Genomic DNA, 21,184 nt, shown 5'->3' on the forward strand with positions numbered 1-21,184 from the left:
ATTTTTAATCATATAAGATATCAAAAAATTGAGGTAAAACAGTGTCACTAAAAGATTTTGAAGTTTTCTGCTTTATTTTGCTTATATTATCACAGTTTCATCTCAGTGCAATGAAGCATGTTCAAATAATAATAATTTCAGTCTCTGAAATTTTCCTTCCACATGGTCACTTATAGTTATAACATCCATCTGGTCAGACATACACTGTAATTACAGAGGTCCATTCAGTCTTAACAGACAAGTTCAACATTGTTTTACTGGGATCACAATAATCTGTCCACAGAGTCGTGCTTTTTGGCACACGTGCACTAGTTTTGCATGACCTCCAAATTATCCATCTCCTCTCGTAAATGGTCAATTAGATTGTTGATTTCAGACACTCGCATCCTGTTGCGTGTGATTTCCTCGTCCTGGTGAATCTGTTCTATTAAATTCTTGAGGGACTGATTAATGCGGGTGACAATATCATCCTCTTTGTTGTCAATCTTTAGGAGATGCACATCGTGTGATGAAGACACTGCATTGATGATTGTATCTTTGTCCACAAGTAACTAAAATATATTAAAATCATTTATAAGAATCATTTGTATTGTATATTCAAGGAAACTAAATGGCAATATTTACATTCTACTGTGTTTTTCCATTAAATTCTGTGATCTTCAAATGCCTCTAAATGCAACAAGTAGTCAAAGGTTAAATTGACAAGTTTTTGTTATAACGTCACAAATATTAAACGCTGTAAACTGCAACGTCACAAGCGAAAATCAAAGTTCACGCTTGTGGCTGTTACTGTGGCTCTTTCATTAATATTAACTTACCCTTAGGATAAGATAGGAATTTTAAGGTATGAATCGCATTTGCAGACAAGGCAAGAAGTTAAAAAAATGTAAATATAAGCATTAAATCATGATTTTTTGAAGTATACACTCTCATAACTGCAGCGGTGTGTGCATACAAATTTTCATAACGCGCTAACGCGCGTTACTCAATTTGTATGCACACACCGCTGCAGTTATGAGAGTGTATACTTCAAAAAATCATGTTTCAATGCTATATTAACTCTTGCTGTAACAGTAAGAAAAGGTATATTTTAGAAAAATAAAGGGCAATAACTCTTGTTGTGACAGAAAAAAAAAGACCTCTCAGATGCACACAAAATGTATTTTACCATTTTTAGGTCATCAGATATTTCATCATCCAGCTCATTTTTTATGACCTTTTCCAGAGTGACAATTGCAATTTCCATCATTTTTTCGTGATGATTATTTTCCAAGTCTCGACATTGGGAGAGAAGTGCTTGGACATTTTCTACGAATGTGCCAACCATGTCCTGCATATTCCTCTCAAACTCCTTGATTACTTCCTGAAAAATAGTCAGTATTTTGCTGCAAAAACTTTTGAATTTAAGGTTTTTGTAATAGTTCACAGTTATCCCTAATGTTTAGACGTTATTTTAATTTATAACCATTTTCATGTTTTTTACACAGATTATTCCATTTAGACCTAATTCTTACACATATATTACCTCCAGTTGGTCCACAAGCTGTAGTTCCAGTCCCATCAGCTTGTCCCACAGCACCTGAATCTTGTCATTGTAATCCCGGGCATACTGCTCGACCATCTTGTGATCACTCATCTGGGACATCTCTAGTAACATCTAAAGGTCAGGTACAAATTCAAAAATAAGACACAGGCATACTGTATGTTCATCATTTCCTACATGTAATTGTTAGCTGTTACTTGTAGCATTTAATCACTGAACCTTGAACCAATCTCTGTATAATTATATATGCTAATTTCTTTATTTCATGTACTGAACATTTTTGTTTGCTACACTATAGATATACTTAAATTGCATACATGAAGTGTCTTACCCTTTTCTTTGTCTCTGTGAACTCATCGATGTGAACCATGCCCAGCCTCTTGTTGTCCTGTTTAGCTTCCTCCACACACTCCCAGAAACTCTTGACCTCCTCCTCACGCTTCTCGTGCTCAGCGATACCAAAGTCAAAGATCTGGGTACAGATCTGCATGAACTTCTCTTTGAAGGTAAAAAGTGTTAAGGAAAACATGATCTTTATTCTATAGCATTATCAAAAGAAATTTGATCTATGTTTTATTACTTTACACTTCATCATTTAACTTTCATTTGAAAGATAAATGTCAAAAAGGATATCTGTGGAGTTGATCTTCTAGACCAGGCATCTCATTCAGTTTTTGACCCTCCTTATCCTCAGCATACATTTGTTCAAAGAGATCTGGTCCATTCATCAGTTCTACATAGGCATTCTACAATAACACAAGCAAATTTTGTACTTAAATTCACACAGCTTGATTTCTGACAGTATAGTACCTGAAAATGAATCCGACAAGTGTTATAAACCCACCTTGTGTTTCTCCAGTTCTTGTTGTCGTTTTGTCTCATCCTCTTTCTTGATTTCTGCCTGCTTTTCATTATGAAGCATCTCATCCCTAGATACCTGGTATTTTTCTATGGCAGCATCTCTCTATAAAATAAGAACTTTTGTATTTTAATGAATGAACTTTAAGCACCCGGTCTGAAAAAATTCAGTCTAAAACTAGACAAATTTTGTGAGCCGTATTAAATTGCAAATTTTTACTATGGGAAGCACGGTAGCTCCCAAGTCGTCCATCCAAATTTTTTCACACCAGGAGCTACAGACATGCAGCTAGGTCATAAGTTAAAATAATAAATTGCTATATGGTTAGAATTTTTTTACTCGGTAAATTCAATTGCGTAAATTTAAAACACTTTAAGATAAGAAAAAATTATACTTACAGATTGCTGATCTACAAGTCTGTAATCCAAAAACTCTAGGTTAGACAAAAATGCAATCACATATTGTTTGTATTCATCTTGTTTGCAGAAGGGATTGTCTGATAAATTGAGGGTCTTCAGGTTTTTGAATCTCCTTAAATATCGCAACTGAAAATAAATGGTATGGAAAATTAAACTACTGTTTACATGTTTATCATACAAATGTACTATTCTTCAATTTTGTGAACAAGGTAAAAGTTAAATCAAATATGAAATATTCATAGATAAAAAAAAAGACATATTTGAGATTATAAGGGTGTTTTAAATATGACCTACATTTTCTAAGTCTGTGAGTTGGTTTCTGCCCAGTGAGAGGACGTGAAGGTTGAGGAGGGAGTCCATGTTTTCTATGGTAGAAATTCTGTTACTGTACAGTGTTAAGTCCTCCAGTTTGGTCAGTGAATCAAGGTTATCAATGACTTCTATGTTGTTGAAGGACAAATCTGAAATGTAGTTCTCTTGTTTTGGTCTATGTAAATCAAAGCATTCATTATTTGATCAACATGAATTATGATTTATTACTTCGAATATTATTTATTTCACATAATTGGCATGCTATTCAAATAACTGATACACACTTACCTAGCCAAACCAAGTTTACCAAACTTTCCAAGCCTTCAATCTTTTCAATAATATTGTTGTCCAATTGTAATTTTGTTAGTTTGGTGAATTCCCATAGGTTATCAATTTTCAAAATATCTGTAAATAAAAGGTTTAGCAACTAATTTGGTTTGAAGACAAAACTATATTTATCTCATGTTTGGATTTGAAATAATCATGCATTAATCAATCTTCCCTGAAATATCATACCGTACATGCATACTGATTGAGAACATAATACTTACTATCATATACTGGTACTTACTAAGAAAGTCAAGTCGTAGAGATAAAACATCTCCAAAGTCAATGCCCTCTTGCTTTGCTATTTTCCCAGCTTCCTCTTTGGGTCCCTGTTCCTCTACAGCCTTTTTGAGCATTTCCTCGTCAATGACAGCAGGCTCGACGGTGTCATATAGCCGACTCATTTTGAGTTACTTTTTAAACCTACAAATAGCCAATATCTTTAAAAAGGACAGTCTGATTAATCTTGAAATTTATTTACCAGTCTACCTGTCTAAATTATTACAACTGAGATCAATTTTGATTATATTTAGGCCTGAATAAATGATAACATGTTCATCCACCAACATTGATTGTTGAAATGTTCATTTCTAAAGGGATAAGTGAAAATAATGACAGATAATAACGATTTGAACCCACAATCTTGACTCTCTTGGCAGGTATGGGTGATGTGTTATTTATGATAATATTGCCGACTCCCGTGAATTAATAACTAGACTCAAAATAAGTAAAAACCCAGCCATGAGCTTCGCTCGCGAAGTGAGCGAAATTTGTAAGCGAAGCTCATGGCTGGGTTTTTACTTATTTTGACTCTAGTTATTATTTACTGATAAGATTGCCGACTCATGTGGTTAATTTTGGTATGCTGTTGGGATGAGAGATATTATGACGGATCAAACCAAGATTAGAAAATTAGCCTCTCTTGTAAGGTGCTCAAGCGGACTAAGCTATCTGGTCTGATCATCACATAAAAAAAAGTCTGTACATCGGTAATACTTAAATAATGCCTTTTCGTACCTTGTGTTTCGATGTATAAAACTTAGCTATCCAGAGACTGAAAAAAAAACTTGACTAGAGCATCTGTCGTGTCTCGTTGCTAATTAAGTATAATTTGTATTGCCATTAACGAATGAACCCATTTACTCTCTGCACGATGTAAACAATCTTCAAGCACTTTGTATTTCAAACGTATAAAAATGTATACAGTTGTTATGGTTATTTTCAACATCCGGTTTAAGACTTCCGGGAGAAAAACTTATGATCGGATAGAGTCGGTATTTAAAAAGGCGTACATTTGTCAAAATGCTCTTTTTAATTTTACGAAACCTATAATAAATATTATTACTACAAATCTTTCTCAGAATAAGTCCAATTTGAATATTTGCCGTTTCCTGCTTGATGTTAGAAAATAATTTTCGTAGAAGATTGTATTCTGATAACGTTAACTGAGACAGAAGATTTTGTTTATTCAAAACAATATTTATTTTCAACAAGGTCAAAATACAAGATTATATCTGCACAATGAATAATGGTCCTTTTATCACGAGAGTTGGGTAAATATAGAAAGAACCATTGAAAGATCACAAGCGTCTGAGTCACTAAGAATTGGGTCAATGTCGGGTTGTGACGTCATATTGTTATTTACCTAAAAATGGCTGCTCTCTTCGGACATGGAAATCCTCTTGCGACGCAAGTGGGACAGTTGATCGGTAGGCAAATTAGCCATTAAAAAAGATGTCAACACCTCGGATATTTTAAAAATACAATGTAAATTTTTTAGGTTAAACGCTGAGTTTATGGGATTATGAGAATTTCAAAATAATTAAAAAAAAACTCATTAATAAGTTAAGAGAAATAAATGAATGCAACATGAAAACAACAGCATAAATATACATAAAATGACCTTTTAATTGCATGCCACTCTTTATTTTTCAAGAGTATGATATGCATGTAGATTAGGTTTCATTTTAACATTAAGATAAATTTATATAAAACAAGTTTTTTTATAAGTATGCTTAGCCCTTGTTCATTAAATATGATATAATAGGTAAGGGTTATACATCTAGCATAATCACATTATGACCAACAAAAATCTAAGTTTAATCCTAGATTTATAGGATACACTGTTCTATAAAAAGTTAACAGGTTAAAAGAGCTTTACCCCTTTTAATTTGCTTGAGAAAACAGTTTCGGCATGTTGCATTTGATTTGAATAAGTACACTATGCATTTGTGGGTTAAAGGTTGACATTAACTCATAAGATCGTGGCATGCTTTATTGAATTGTCCTTACACTTGTAACATCAGAGCATTATAGTACTTGACACAGCCAAGAAAATCTTTTAAACACATCACACAGACTTTTACATCTATAGTGAATTGTTTGTTTGATTGTACTGTACATGTAACTTTTTACAAAACAAAACACTGCTATTCTTTTTTCTACAATTAAAGAAAGAGGAACAGATGGATCTCAAGCGTCAGAAAACTGGGCAATTCTTATGGAAGTTTGTGACATCATCAATGAGACAGATGAAGGGTATGTTTAGTACATATACATTTTCTACAGTGTGACAATATGCTTTTATGATTATTTACAACACTAATGGAAAGTAAAAAAAAAAGTAAAATTGACCCATTTATGCCTTTTGTATGTCAAGGTTGAAATACAAGAGTGTTATTAACTGTGGAATTATACATCATTGATTGACTTCATCATGAAAAAAATGTTTTTTATTCTCTGTGGATTATACATAATGAAGGTGTATATATGTACATGTATTTCTGTGTATTTTAGAGAATTTTATTTTTTAATGTAAATCTTTGATATATTTTCTTTCACAGTCCAAAAGATGCTGCCCGAGCAATCAGAAAGAGGTTATCACAGAACATGGGAAAAAACCACACAGCCATTATGTACACCCTCACTGTGAGTAAAATCTTTCATTGTAAGGTGGTATGGGATAGTTATAATTAAAATAAAAAAAACTGGTGCCCCAGCATTTTTTTCCCCATACAAGACTAAAAGATCAAAAACTTTTGCTTTTACCAATTATGCTATGCTATGAGAAAAGAAGATTGGTGAAGAAAACAAATAAAGTTATAGATACAATTTTAATAGTGTCATTTTTTGTTTTGAAAGACAAAGTGTTACAAAATTTATGAGTTCCATGCCTCTTTAGATTTCATAGGCATAGTAAATTTTTAATCAAATGAAATATTTTATATGCAATATTATGTACTTTCTAAGTTAAATCTTTCAGTGCCTTGAAACATGTGTCAAAAACTGTGGCAGAAGATTTCACATTCAGTTAGCAAACAAAGATTTCCTGTCTGACCTGATTAAAGTTATTGGTCCTAAATATGACCCTCCACAAGCAGTTCAGGAGAAAGTGCTTAGTCTCATTCAGGTAATGCAGTAAATGACTCACTTGTATTTATTCTTTAATTACCAGTTCTAGATCATGTTGTATGTTCTAAGAAATATTTCCTAGACATGGGCAGATGCATTTAGAGGAACCCCAGAGTTGAAAGAGATAGACAAAGTTTACCAGGACCTGAAGGCTAAAGGCATTGAGTTCCCAATGACAGATCTGGACCACCTGGCACCAATCTACACACCAGCAAGGGTAGGACAAGCTTGTCATCAATAAAACATCTATTTTCACAAATATTTTTTTTTTGTTGTACATTTTCTCACTGCATGGTGCATTGATTTTTTCTGCTATTCAGATGCTATTTGATGAAACTGGTACTATTGGTGTTGTTAAATAGATAAAACTGAAAACATTTTTTTCATAGTATCTTGTGGTGCTCTAGATTCATTTAAAGCTGCTTGGCCCGATTTTATATCAAATTTTATGCACACTTTTAAACGATGGTTATGCTAAGTATATGTATAATAATAGACATTGCAGTAGTTTTCCCAGTCATTTAATTTCAAATAATGCCAAATTTCAATGAAAAAAATACTTTTATACCTACATAAATCACCAAAGAGGGCACTTCATTGTTTAGTTATTATTACACTATTCATTTACTCATTGTATTTTATTTTCCTCACATGCCACATACCTGGTCATATGAGGGTGGTGACATGCTTTCACTGGGTAATGGCTCCGAGGGTTGGCTCGGTTGTTGGCCAGACTGGCCTGTTCTGTATCGCTCAAATCTCTCGTACCGCAAAAACACATTATTCATGTCATCATTTATTCGTAAAAGTTCATCTAAAAAAGCCATCAACATTTTTTTTTCGTTTCAAATAATGCCAAATTTCAATGAAGAAAAATGCGTACAAAATTTGCTAACAAAACAAACGATATAAAAGGGTACCGCGTTATTTCGCCTCATGTTAAAGTACATCCCTGACGACGAGACGGGTATGGTTGTATTACGACTTCGACATCGCTTTCAATAAAGGCCGAAATGATCAGACAAATTACAAATAAAGATGTACGTTTTGTTCGCTAATATTTCTGAAGTTTGCTTTCTTTACAATGGATGCATAGCATGCGGGTTGAATAATCCCAATTATTTGGGGAACGAAACCAAATGGTTTCCTTTTCTAAACATTCTTGTGATGCATTTTGTTTTGTTTTTTCGTTTGCCCAAAAAGAAATTATTTTTATTTACTTTGAATATTTCTAACTTTGAAAGGAGACTGAATCTGATGGTGTAAATAAGTAAAAGTCCATAACTTTCTAAGATAAATGGTTTGTATAGAAAAAAAATTTATACTGTGATAACAAAAAAATCGGACCAAGCAGCTTTAAATTTGAAATTTATGTTACAAATACTGGTAAAACATTTTCTTGTTTTCATTGTGTGCATTGTCACCTGTTTCATCATGCGTATATTTTAACTGTAGAGCACAGCTGAAGTAGACCCTGGATTAAGTAGATTAAGACCATCAACTAGAACTGTGAGTACTTATTTTTTTTTATCACATGTAGTATTTGCCCCCATTCTTTTGTGAGTTTATGTTTAAACATTTGCATATTATTACCACACAGTACATGTACCACCTGCAACAGGGGTGACGGTCTTGTCCTCAAGAACTTGTGTCACAAAATGTCACACAATTTATAGGTTATACTCCAGTTGAAATTACACTGCTGTGTCAAGGAAACCTGTATACATAACAAATATCCATGATATGACTTACAGAGCAGATATGTAGTGGCTGCAGGCTCCCAGGATAAGGAGGTCTGGGTATTTCTTTGTGTTTGTATTATGTTGTTTGTATTAAGTTGGTTGTTGATTCATGTACTGTATTAGGGATAACAGTTTTCGATATATATGTTTTCTAAAACCAAACTTCATTGTTAACGCCCAAAAAGTTATGATTTTGTTTGTACGAAACCTACAAAAAATGAAAGTTAAATTAATAAATATATATATACTGAATTAATGTATTAATGTTCAGACATTGAAAAAAAAAGTGTGACCATGGTTACAGAAGCAAACTTTTACGGTTACATATGAATGTAGAAGAGGCTTTATAGGGGCAATGTGATGAAAGCAAAATTCAATCAATTGATATCAAGAGATACTTACCTACAATATTCATATACATGAGGTTGCAAACATTTTTTAACGTATTAGATATTAACAACACAACAAGTATTCCATTAAGTTAATTGTATCATTCATGTTTCAATTGGTACCTTAGGAATTGAATATTTCATTTGCTGCAGCATAACAAAATGACCCTATTTATTTTATTGATGTTTGAATTTTTAAATATTGATTAACAGTGAATTTTATTTGAATTAATATTTTAAATCCAATTACTGGTATGTTATCTCCACATGCTTATACATGTACATTGTACTTTTTGTTTAAGGCCTTGATTTAAAAAAAAAAAAAGGAGCGATGGGTTAGAAAAACCTACCTACAGACCTTTTTGAAAGCCAAATAAAAGTTATATATTGGAGCATTGACTAAAATAAAAAAAAACATATATAAGCACTAGGTCTTATTTTAATATGTATAATACTACATTAATTCTATTGTACTATATGCATTTAGATGGATTAGCACATCAATATCACACACAAAGCATTGCCTTTCTTAAAATCAGCAGAAATGCCTTGTGTTGGACTTTATAAGCTCTATAACAAGGTTTAACTTGGGCATCATTTACTCAGACAACAGGTGTATTAAAGTATGGAATAAGGAAGGAGTTCTCCCAAGGATATTTTTAGTACCTGACATAAGATACAGGTCATGAGTTTACCTGGTCTATCTACCTGTGTTGTTGTGTTGTCAGCTTCCGCAGAGTTATTGATTATTTCTGACAGACGGTCACATTTGTCATTAAACCTGTAGCTTGGTAGACATTTCTTTTGTGTTGGAATTCAACAAGGAATAATCATTCAGCGGGTATAAAATGGTAATGCAGAATATCAATGATTTTAAAAAGATTCTTTTCAATATAACACAAACATTTATCCTGCATGTATGTCAATTAAAGGGCTACACATTGTTAAGACTTCCCCTTCTAATGATATTGTCTGTACTGTTATTTCATCAGTGGTGGTTTTGAAATGTTTTGTGGGTGTTATAAAGCAGTTGCTTGATTTGCTGTAAACATTTTGGTTAGACATCAAATCTGCTGATTTGAAAAATATATATTTTGTGTCTGTGTATACTCTGTGAAAAGCTCTTCTAAGATGTTTTAGCAATGCCTTGAATCTCAAAATATATCAAACTAATGTTAAATATTAACCACATCTACATTTATAATTAGATTTTTTAAGGTCTGTTAAATTAAAAAAAATTTAAAAAACATTAGATTTTGATAAGATTTTTATCAGCAAAACACTGCTTGAAGTTGATTGGGGATGTTTTCTGTGAAAATACCGAGGTACCAAAAATAATCTCTCCATGAAACTCAGGCTTATGTACAGTACAATATGATATTGTTATGTCAGTATCATTGAATTTTCCAGAAATTGCTGTGTTCTGAAATCAGTGCAGTATACATTCTTTCAATGAAGTCGGTGTATTGTTTATTTTTTTTAGCCCCAACAGGCCCCAGTAGTTCCTCAAACACCACCCCAACCCACAACTGGTCCCATTAACCCATCAGCTGAGCAGATGACAAAGTTAAAAACTGAGCTGAATGTTGTCCAGGGGAACATCCGCGTCATGAGCGAAATGTTAACAGAGCTCACACCTACCAACATTGACCCCTCAGACCTAGAGCTTCTACAGGAACTCAACAGGACAAACAGGCAGATGCAGCAGCGATTAGTGGAATTAATAGACAAAATAGCCAATGAGGAAGCTACAAGTAAGTTTGATGGTTCAGACATTGATTGATTTAACATATCCAATGAAACAATGGAAGAAAAAATAATGTTGATGGTTTTTTTTAGATGAACTTTTACGGATAAATGATGACATGAATAATGTGTTTTTGCGGTACGAGAGATTTGAGCGATACAGAACAGGCCAGTCTGGCCAACAACCAAGCCAACCCTCGGAGCCATTACCCAGTGAAAGCATGTCACCACCCTCATACGACCAGGTATGTGGCATGTGAGGAAAATAAAGTACAATGAGTAATTGAATAGTGTAATAATAACTAAACAATGAAGTGCCTTCTTTGGTGATTTATGTAGGTATGAAAGTACGAAGCATAGAGGGGAAAAACTGATTATTTCTACACACTTCAATAAATGAATTTTGAATTTAAATATACAATTCAAATTAATTTAGTTTGACATAAAAAAAAAAATATACATGTATGCCGGTAATTTTATTTCATTGATTGATAAACCACAGTTAGCATCATAAGGTGATGGTTAGACATTTTTAATCAGACAAGAACAGTCTGTGGATCCCTTGATATTCTAATATGTATATATGTCTCATTCTAATTATTTTACATTTGTAGGCGTCGTCCTCGCCCGCCCCTGTTTCTGCACAGCCTGCTCCCACGGTGGGGAATCTGATAGACTTGGGCGATGACACATTTGTCCCTAACCCTCAGCTCGCCCCACAAGTTACAGCACAGATGGCTAACCTTGGTAAAAAAAAAAACCTCTTAATACAAAAAAAAGGATTTGTCTTGGGATTTGTGGGTCTTATGCTGCATATAGATAACTGACATGTTTAGATATAAAGTGGACTGTGATTAAAAAATCAATAGAAGTGTAAGGTGCATTGTAAAGGTTTGTTAAGTATAGTATATTTTGCAGACATAGGAAGCAATTCAACTGCCACTTCAGGCCACAATGATGATGACTTTGATATGTTTGCCCAATCAAGGAAATCTTTTGAGACAAACAAACAGGCAATGGGGTGAGTGTACAGGGATGAACTAGTTCTCAGATTGAAGTGAAATTGAATAAATGTACAGTTATAAAATCTAGGAAAAAAAATGAAAATTGAAACTTGTAATATTTGTTAAGTGTTACTTTTAAACCAGATCTGTTATACGCCAAGTATTTTACATTAATTAACATATATTGCAGAAGTTACGCAAACCAGCAGGAGGACCAGTTTAACAAGGGTGGTTTAGGAACTGTGGTCAACTCCAGAAACAATGTGAGTTATGCTTATAGAAATAATTAGTACATAGGAAATATCTCAGTACAAAGGAAATATCTCAATACACAAACCAAAGCTTTTTTTATGTTTTTGTGTATGGCAAATGCATTTAATATTGAATAATGAAATGCTATGCATTTACAGTTTACGAAGGAGGAGGATGTGTTGAAGGTAATTTTGGTGATGTAGTGGTTGGAGTATAGTGTTCATCTGCCTTATTTATTTGCTTAATTTACTCATTTTTCTCAGTCAACAGATTGTGTGCTGAATTCTGAAAATTCTTCTTTGTATTTAACAATATCTGTTATTTAACTATTCTCTTGATTATCTAAATTCAAGGGAAATAATTCATTAAGTGTGCTCTACTGACACTCTTTTCAAGTAACTTTTAATTTACTTTAATTTTTTGCATAATTCAAGAAAAGTCATATGTTATTAATATACAAATCAAATGAATTGAATTTTTACAATAGAAGGGGGTGTTTTATGAGATAAAAATTTTGATAATTTTCAAAAAATAAGAAATTATGTTCTTATCATACTGAATTACCCTGGTAATTTATTATGAAAAGCTTTGTGAGGTGATATAGCTAGTGACAATGTTAATGTTGTTAACTATTTCCCACTGTTCTTTCCAACAAAATTGATTAGGTTTTGATGTAAGATGCAATGTTCATCATTTGCAGTTTTTCACTGCTTGTACTAACATTTCTAACAACTTTAAACCATCTTTTCATCTACCCTTAGCTTAATTTGGCACTAGGTTCTATAGTTGGTTGAACTAATATGGTAAAAAAAAATCTGGTTATAGCGTAAATAATAAGAATTAGCAGTGTCATCACATTTGTGATTGGTCCTGTTGGGCCTGATAACCACAATGTTCATTACTCGTAACTTACGCTACTAGTTCTAATCAACACGGTTACGTAGTTATTAATAGTAGCAGATTGATTGACACATGTGTATGTTACAGCTAACGAGAGAAGAGGAGGAGGTACTTAAGGTAACACGTCATGCATGTAGCATGGTCACATGGCCAGTCACACTGGTCAGGTCCATAGTCAAGACGAGAATCACCCACAGAGTTTAACATTGTGTTTTATTTGCATTAACCATGCAGAGTATAAGCAGAGTCAGTTTTTCACTCACTTTTGAATTGAAGCTAGATTTTTGTTTTATTTTTTTGTTTGTTTAAGATGCAGCTATTTAGGAGTGAGACATTATGAACTTGTGTACCCAGATATGTAAATACATGTATTACACATTGTGTGATGAATATATAAATTCAAACTTTGACATTCTGTAGTGCTTGAAATTAATATTAATTTTAACATCCATGGAAAATGATATACTAATTCTTTATTTTCAATTATTTTATGTTGTATCATGCATTTATTTAGAAGGGCATGATTTAGTTGACATCTAAACAAACAAATACTATGAAGTCAGGATCTCTTGTTAAAGTATTATTATTTGTCAAATGCTCTGAAAATTCAATTTGTGTAGCATTTTATGAATTGTTGTTCAAAAATTTCTATTGGAAAATTGTTTCAATTTTAAGTCTGGGCTATTTTTTAAAAAAAGTTTATAAGTAAAATTTACATTGAACTAAAAATTTACAAATTATAAGATAACAGAAAATAATACCGGTATATTCTGACAACATTAGACATATTTTGAAGGTTCAAATTGAAACCAATGTATAAAGCTTTCTAAATAATGAATAACAGAGAATTCAGCATGATGTAAAGAAATAATTTAACAGACTGTCTTGTTCATTAGTGATATACACGAGAAATCTAGGTGACATTTGAAATACTGTGGTTTCATTAATATTCAAGGGTATCAATTTTCGTGGAAAAAGTGAAAATCACAGTTTCAAGGATATGTAAATTCGTGGCCAATGACCCTATCAATACAAAATGTTAATAGATATTGCACTTCAGTGTACATTAAATTTCGTGGATCAACTTAACAACGAAATCCACGAAAATTGGTATTCAACGAATATTGATGAAACCACAGTACTGTTTGTAAATGACTTTTACCAATATGTCCGTCTGAGTTTTATGTTTTGTTTAAGGTAGCCACTGCTTTTTTTTTTTTTGCTGCATGCAGTGTTTGAAGAGGAAATGAACTGTGATCTTTGTGATCACAGGATACATGGTGGTTTCTGGTAGTCTTCAGATTATTGTTATGCTGCTAGAATGACAGCCAAAAGCCTTTACAAGCTTTGGTGACCATGTCAAGGAACACATGGAACCTGTGAAGAAATACATATAAAATACATGTACATGGAACATGTGAAAAAATACATATAAAATACATGGAACATGTGAAGAAATACATATAAAATACATGTACATGGAACATGTGAAAAAATACATATAAAATACATGGAACATGTGAAGAAATACATATAAAATACATGGAACATGTGAAGAAATACATATAAAATACATGGAACATGTGAAGAAGTACATTAAAAAATTACATGGAACATGTAAAGGAATACATATAAAATACATGGAACATGTGAAGAAGTACATTAAAAAATTACATGGAACATGTAAAGGAATACATATAAAATACATGGAACATGTGAAGAAGTACATTAAAAAATTACATGGAACATGTAAAGGAACATCTACTTGTCATCGCTACCTTCAGTCTTGTACATGTCTTCTATGTAGATCATGAAATGTTTAGTAGCTAGTTGTGAATGACATTTAGATTTAGCTCACTCCATGTATGTACATGTACTTTTGAATATTTAGGTACTATAGTTATTACAATTCTTAATTGTTAAAAATTGCGTATATTATTACATGCATAACAGATTAATTTAGTATTGATGACTTTAATTTTTATGCCCTGTATATGATTTTTATGGATTTTTTTTGTAGTTACAAGACAAAGAAACTGATTATGATGAGATGGAACAGTGGTTAACAGCTGAACAGAAAGCCAGCGTAAGTACATAGATAGACTTGGAACACAAATTAAGAGCTTTTGGGGTTAATAGGTCAAAATGGACAAAACAGTTACAGAAACAGTGATAAATGTGAAGGGTTAAAGAGAAGGGCCACCTTAAGAGCTACCAGTACATGTACTGTAGTGTGGGTTACCTACATTGACCTTGATAAGCACTCGGCTAGGTCCACATAATATTTTTGAAATTATTTAATAATACACTATTGAGGGTGTTTTATTCTATGTTTCATAATTCTTTTGTTTTACAGTTGAATGAACATAAAAACCAGCAAAAGGATTCATTATCCAGTTCAGGTAGGCCAAGTAGATATTATATCATTAATATCAGGGCAGTAAAAATCAGAGACTGTTCATTTAAGGTTGTCCATCCATAACTATCATATTTCATATCTAATAGATTGCAAGCTTAATCATTAAAATCTTAGTGTGGTTTTTAGGAGTTTATTAAATAATAAAGATTCATCATTGAAAATTAAAAAAAAAAATTATATTTATAAATTTATTGTATGTTGAAGTTAACATTGAAGTCTATGGGAGAAATGCATTTTTTAAGTATATTTCTTTAGAACAAGCAATTTTCTTACATTTCTCTTGGTAAAAAGTTACAAAAGCTTTCCCTTTCTTCGAATATCCTAAAATAATTAATAGTTTACCATACATATTTTCAGAAAGTGATTTTAAAAAATTTTCCTGAAGGGTAGACAACTCTTTAAAAAAAATTTGAAGTGCAAAAAGTTCATTTAATTGACTACATAATAGTACATACACCCAAGTTTGGTTTATGTCAGCCTCATAATAGCTTTAAAATATGTATTTGATGCATTATTGATTAATCAAAATTGTTAAATTCGCCTTAGTTAGCAGCGTTTATTACCGAAATTTATGTTTTGATTTGTCATTAACTCTTCAGGGATGTATTTTCAATTCTGAACGAGGGCTGTTTTCTTTCAGAATTCGATTCATTTCTGGCAGATAGGGCTCAGGCAGCTGACACCCTACCAAGCATAGCAGCTGCCACAGGTCAAAGGTCAAGAAAACTACAAAAAGATGACGAGGAGAACCCATTATTTGCATTGTAATTTATGAACCAAGAGTGAGCGTGCGTGTGGAGTGTGTTGAGAGAGTTACTATCTAAGACTCAATAATGATCACATGATTGCTGTAACAAGTCACATGATTACAGTGAGAGATCACATGGTCCCAATATGGCTGTACAATATGCCAGACCATGGAAACCTGCATGTTAGTCAAGTCCGTATTAACTACTTCTTTTCAAATAATACTGTAAATCTTGGTTTCAAAACTACTTGTTAAGTTATTGCCCATATTCCTTCAATTTTATAATTGAAATTAAACTATAGAAAAGTGTACAGCATTATACTTAAATGTTACAACAATTCAGATACTTGTATCATTATCATTTCAAAAACTTTTTTTTTTTTTAATAGAAGTGTTTACATATATATATAAATCAAGTGTAAGAATGTTCTTGTGTTTCTACTACTAAGTAATCTTGTTGTGGAAAGTTGTACCAAATGTGCTTCCATAAAGAGAAGACATTTGAGAGGTGGCATAATTTTTGTACAAGAAAACTCATTGTCATTTCATTCTAATAAATTGAATTTTCTTTGGTTATCATGGCAAAGATAAGTCAGGAATTTATAGAAAATGCTTTTCAATTGCACTGTAATTAACAAGAAGCGAATGTCTTGAGTGTATCAGGACCTTAATGATACATGTAGTTACATTTCAATATTTTTAGTCGGACAAACACAGTCTTTCCTATCCTACTGTATCAATGCAAACGATGACAAAGTAACTAACAATGATGATTAACTTCATAACTAATAGTTGATGTTGAAGTTTAATACATGATGTTTTCACTCCAGATGTCATTTTGAAAATGACAAGGTGCAGTTGAAGAAATCCTTAACAAACTGGAGTTTTTAAAGTTTATTATAATAATGAACTTATTTAGGTTCTGTAGGTTGATCCTATTAGATCTCTGTCAAATAAGGAATGCACTCTGTACCGACATGAAGACTGCAGTCAGTCTATGTCTATACTATCAATTACACGAATGGAAGGCTGCATTTGTGAAATGTTCTTTTCATTGATGATCATTTATTTAAGGTATTTTCCACACAGATCATTACATGTGAAAGTTGGTTCTGAAGTAAATCACATATTTATTCAAGATGATTCGCTTAAGCAATGCCAAAAGCTTGTAGCATGTTTATTACAAGACCTTACTAAATATTGATTAATAGCTTTTATCACAGAGAACAAAAATTAGCTTATCAGTAATTGATATATCGAATTTAATTTTTGTAAACAAATAACTATTTGATAATAGTACGTATTTCAATATTACAATCATTATGATAATGGAATTTAGAAATACATTACCGCCATATCGTTTTGACTGTGCATTAATCATATTTATGTTGTTTAATTTTTCAACCTTATAGAAAACATTTACTTGTGTTAAAATCTTGTATAATTTAAAACTTGTAGGAAGTAAATTTTGTAGTAATTTGTACTCATTTGTAAGTGTCAAAAACACTTAACTATTTATCATGATGTTAAAAATTAAAGAATATTTGTTAAACCTTACATTGCTTTTATTTCGTTATTGTTTAATCCGGGCAATCGTTCTGTTAAAAGTCCACGGACACTTTGACGAAATAATAATCTAAGACAAACCCTTGAATAATCTAAATTGACGTAAGGATTTGCCTCTGGTGGAATTTTAAAATTTTCTAACACTACGAATAGCTTAAACGCACAAAATCTGCGTAGAAAGCATGCCGAATTGTTCAGAGAAGGCTCATTCGTTTAATTGCAAATTGGAATGGCTCGGTGGACTAAATTGACGTTCGATGTAAAACGTTCGATAACACAATAAAAGTTCTACTTGTTCTTATAGTAACGTAAACAAGAAAAGAAACTTTCTGGTGTCCGTATTTTGCAAAATTCATCATGCGCGGGCTCCCAGGAATTTTTACGGCGTTTTTCCTCAAAGTTGTTGAATGCATGAATACAGTAGGGAACACGCTTTTCTCATTCTGCCATTTGACAAATTTCTGAACACTGTCCTTACTAGAGGTAACAGTTGTCAAACACGATGCTTTGTTTTGACTGATGTATCAATAAAATGGTGTGAAATTTCAGAATAACGTTTTGCGTGTGATCGTGCTATTTCAAATCAACAACAACGTAGGCAAAGCAAAACTTTTACAATTGGAAATTTTATTATAAAATTAATAAAAAAAAATATTGAGTACAAAAATACTTTAAAATTCAATCTGGTTAAAACATTGTCTTTCATATATTGCAGAAGCAACACGATATTTTGTGTAGTAACAATATAACATATATACTGTTCAAACAAGGGATACATGTAAATATGAACACACACAAACATTACAAACTACATATAATACGACAATATAGTGAAAAGTCATAATTGTTAAACAACAATGCAAACATCGCATAATATATATACTTCGGTACGAACTGTGGAATTAAAATGCTAGTTCTGTCATTTTGATTATGATGTTATCCGATATCCTGTTCTGTTCTACTAATTTGTTGAGATCAGTAAAGAATCATTTCACCGTCGTTTTGGTCACGCTTACTGGCGCTAAGGTGCACGACCGCTTCATCCTCCGGAAAATCCATGATTCCGCCTGTGGTCTTGTCTTCCTCCATTGGCTGCCGTTCTAACGTCAGCTCGATTTCGTCTGCCGTCACCGTCTGTCCAATACCATTGCTCTGAGATGGGCCGGTATTGATGCCGCCCCCGTTTGCAATTTGGGATGTCCTTAAAATTTCTGTAACAATTACCTCATCCTCTTCTTCACCGAAGTTTATCTGACCAGCCTGGAATTGGAGTAGAATATATATTTTTTTACTTTTTTAAAATTTTGAAATGGTTTTTGCAAATTTCATTTTTTTAGGGAGGGGGATCATAGATAAGGGATATGGTACTAGTATATAACAACCGGTTACCTTTTCTTCATATCCTGTTGGTGAGCTGCAAAGTAAAGATATCCATGTCAAGTTTGGCAACCATTTTTATATGTATATTGAAATGTTAAAAGTGTTGCAAAATAAACATTTAAAAGCTCTATACTCACTTTGCTTGGGTCCAGCTATCTGTAACAAAAGAGTAAAAGATGATTCAATGACACCTTATTTATTGGCAGTTAAGTCCAGACCGCGACTAACAGTATACTGTAAATACCTGAAGGTTTTACAGCACTGTAAACAGCAGGAGCTCCATTCTGTGATTTTGAGACAATCACCCCCCTTTGTGTAGACGGCCGGGATCCGGGACGGGATGAATTTTGATTGGATAAGGGAATATGCTGGACTCCATTTTGTTGTGGAGGGAAATCATACTTGGGTTTGATAGGCCTGGGTCTCTTGGTTCTCCCTCGCCAGTTTTGGTATTGAGGGAACCAGTGATTCCTAAGAAACACCAAATGAATAAACATGATGTATAAAAATTGTGAAAACTACGTAAAAATATGTATTACTTATATAATTCAAGAAAAAGTGCACTGACCATGTAACAACCAGGACCAGCATCACAATCATGGCCACGAAAGCAAAGAAGGAAACGATGGAGGCCGCCACAAGCCCCCCGACATTGTAGTTGTCCCCAAGCGACCCTGTGAAATACAAGTTTAAAGATCAAATATTTTCTAAAGACATGATTAAAAGCAAGAAGAAACCTCTCTCTCTCTCTCTCTCTCTCTCTCTCTTCCTCTCTCTCTCTCTCTCTCTCTCTCTCTCTCTCTCTCTCTCTCTCTCTCTCTCTCTCTCTCTCTCTCTCTCTCTCCCTCTCTCTCAAAGCTTGAACTAAAGCACACAGACCATTGAAGATCTATATAAAAGATTTTTTAAATATTAATAGACATTTGATTCGTTTATCTAACATGCTGAATTGAAGTTTCCAATTTTTACTATTCAAGAGTATAATGTTTCATAGAACACAGAGAACACACCTATCGCGTGTAACATTTGGGATGACTGCATTTCCAAAGTGTTCTTTTTTTTCTTTTTTCTTTTTTACAGATACAATTACAGTGGCTCCCATGCATTGTTAATCCTTTATATTGTGTCAAATTCTGTGATTATGTTGTTTTTTTAATTGTGTCACACTTTAAGGATTTAAAAATTTCAACTCCATTTGGAACTTGCAAAACTAGGCCACTGTCTGGTCGTCAAATAGCTTTTAAAAAGATTTCAAGGATAAACAGCAAAACCAGAAACTTAATTCTGTTAGTAAATAAGCCGATGAAATGATACCGGTCTCTGGCGTACCTCATACATTGATATGTTTAATGCTGCATACAGAAACTGAAAGATAACCGTTATAAACGACCATGAATCCGAAAATACCCAAAATTCAACACTTGGGGAAATTGGATGTCTCTTGGACTCTTATGTTCTTGGTTAAGAGAGAAGTCTTCCAAAATAATGCTTAATTTACTCACAGAACACGCTCTCTGACTCTTAATTTTATGCATACAGTCATTAAACCCCAAATGACAGCTTATCTGCAGATTTGCAGTTCTGCAGCTAATGACAGAGAAACCTTGCTCGATGTCAAGTGTGTAGTACTACTGCTATTTATTCTACCTTACAAATACAGAAGGAATGCTTCAATAATGAATAAACATGTCCAGTGATCGACTTGCACTGATCGATAATTCAGCGCTGAACGCCATACATGGTGCAAGAACCGGTCTATAATGTGTAGGAATATCTGATTAAAACACCGATCGACTTTTTCCTATATATTCTAAATATACAACTTATATGTAAATCTTGATAAAAGAGTTTAAAGGGCAAACCTCCCCAGTCTGTACAAGAAACGGGTAATTACAAATATTGGTCAATATTTCAGAAAAGTGCAATGTCAGAATAAACAACTAACTTACCAGGTAAAATTGAAAGGATTACCACTACACAGGTAAGTAAAGAACTCTCCGCCATGTCTCCAGCTGGATTTCACTGCGGTGTAGCCGTCCTACCCACCCTGTGATCTCAATAGTTCATTGGCGGTTATAGAGAAGTCTAATACAACATCCTGAATGAAACGCCCAGCACCTATACCGTACAGCGATCGCGAGCACTGAAGCAAGGAGTCTCCCTTATG

General features: G+C 33.0%; 3 protein-coding genes and 1 long non-coding RNA gene across 8 annotated transcripts; 1 reads left to right on the top strand and 3 right to left on the bottom strand.

Moving 5' to 3' along the window:
• Positions 1–53: 53 nt before the first annotated feature.
• Positions 54–4,686, bottom strand: LOC105345923 (dynein regulatory complex subunit 3). Its single transcript, XM_011454289.4, has 11 exons — positions 4,478–4,686; positions 3,705–3,883; positions 3,422–3,538; positions 3,116–3,282; positions 2,801–2,947; positions 2,388–2,507; positions 2,177–2,289; positions 1,875–2,049; positions 1,526–1,657; positions 1,169–1,363; positions 54–551 (listed from the first exon to the last, which is right to left on the bottom strand). The coding sequence occupies exons 2-11, from the start codon at positions 3,862–3,864 to the stop codon at positions 309–311; spliced, it is 1,569 nt and encodes a 522-aa protein (XP_011452591.1). The 5' UTR covers positions 3,865–3,883; positions 4,478–4,686; the 3' UTR covers positions 54–308.
• Positions 4,687–5,014: 328 nt separating this feature from the next.
• Positions 5,015–17,628, top strand: LOC105345922 (TOM1-like protein 2). Of its 5 annotated transcripts, XM_066066090.1 has the most exons (17): positions 5,015–5,169; positions 5,914–5,998; positions 6,304–6,388; positions 6,723–6,869; positions 6,954–7,088; positions 8,327–8,380; positions 8,626–8,664; positions 10,486–10,756; positions 10,842–10,993; positions 11,363–11,495; positions 11,667–11,769; positions 11,943–12,015; positions 12,163–12,189; positions 12,992–13,021; positions 14,925–14,990; positions 15,261–15,306; positions 15,964–17,628. In XM_066066090.1, the coding sequence occupies exons 1-17, from the start codon at positions 5,112–5,114 to the stop codon at positions 16,089–16,091; spliced, it is 1,632 nt and encodes a 543-aa protein (XP_065922162.1). In that variant the 5' UTR covers positions 5,015–5,111; the 3' UTR covers positions 16,092–17,628. The 5 variants fall into 5 exon arrangements, with proteins under 5 accessions (XP_065922162.1, XP_065922164.1, XP_065922163.1 ...); XM_066066092.1 differs by lacking the exon at positions 12,992–13,021; XM_066066091.1 differs by lacking the exon at positions 12,163–12,189.
• On the bottom strand, positions 14,100–14,480 carry LOC136269990 (uncharacterized). The gene is made up of 2 exons (XR_010707623.1): positions 14,352–14,480; positions 14,100–14,281 (listed from the first exon to the last, which is right to left on the bottom strand). It is a non-coding gene; the product is annotated as an uncharacterized lncRNA (long non-coding RNA).
• A 614-nt stretch (positions 17,629–18,242) lies between the features above and the next one.
• Positions 18,243–21,184, bottom strand: LOC105345921 (uncharacterized). Its single transcript, XM_011454285.4, has 6 exons — positions 20,967–21,184; positions 19,586–19,691; positions 19,262–19,488; positions 19,155–19,173; positions 19,027–19,051; positions 18,243–18,897 (listed from the first exon to the last, which is right to left on the bottom strand). The coding sequence occupies exons 1-6, from the start codon at positions 21,019–21,021 to the stop codon at positions 18,613–18,615; spliced, it is 717 nt and encodes a 238-aa protein (XP_011452587.3). The 5' UTR covers positions 21,022–21,184; the 3' UTR covers positions 18,243–18,612.

Source organism: Magallana gigas, chromosome 7, assembly GCF_963853765.1.
Source record: "Magallana gigas chromosome 7, xbMagGiga1.1, whole genome shotgun sequence".
In the NCBI taxonomy this organism is placed as follows: Eukaryota; Metazoa; Mollusca; class Bivalvia; order Ostreida; family Ostreidae; genus Magallana; species Magallana gigas.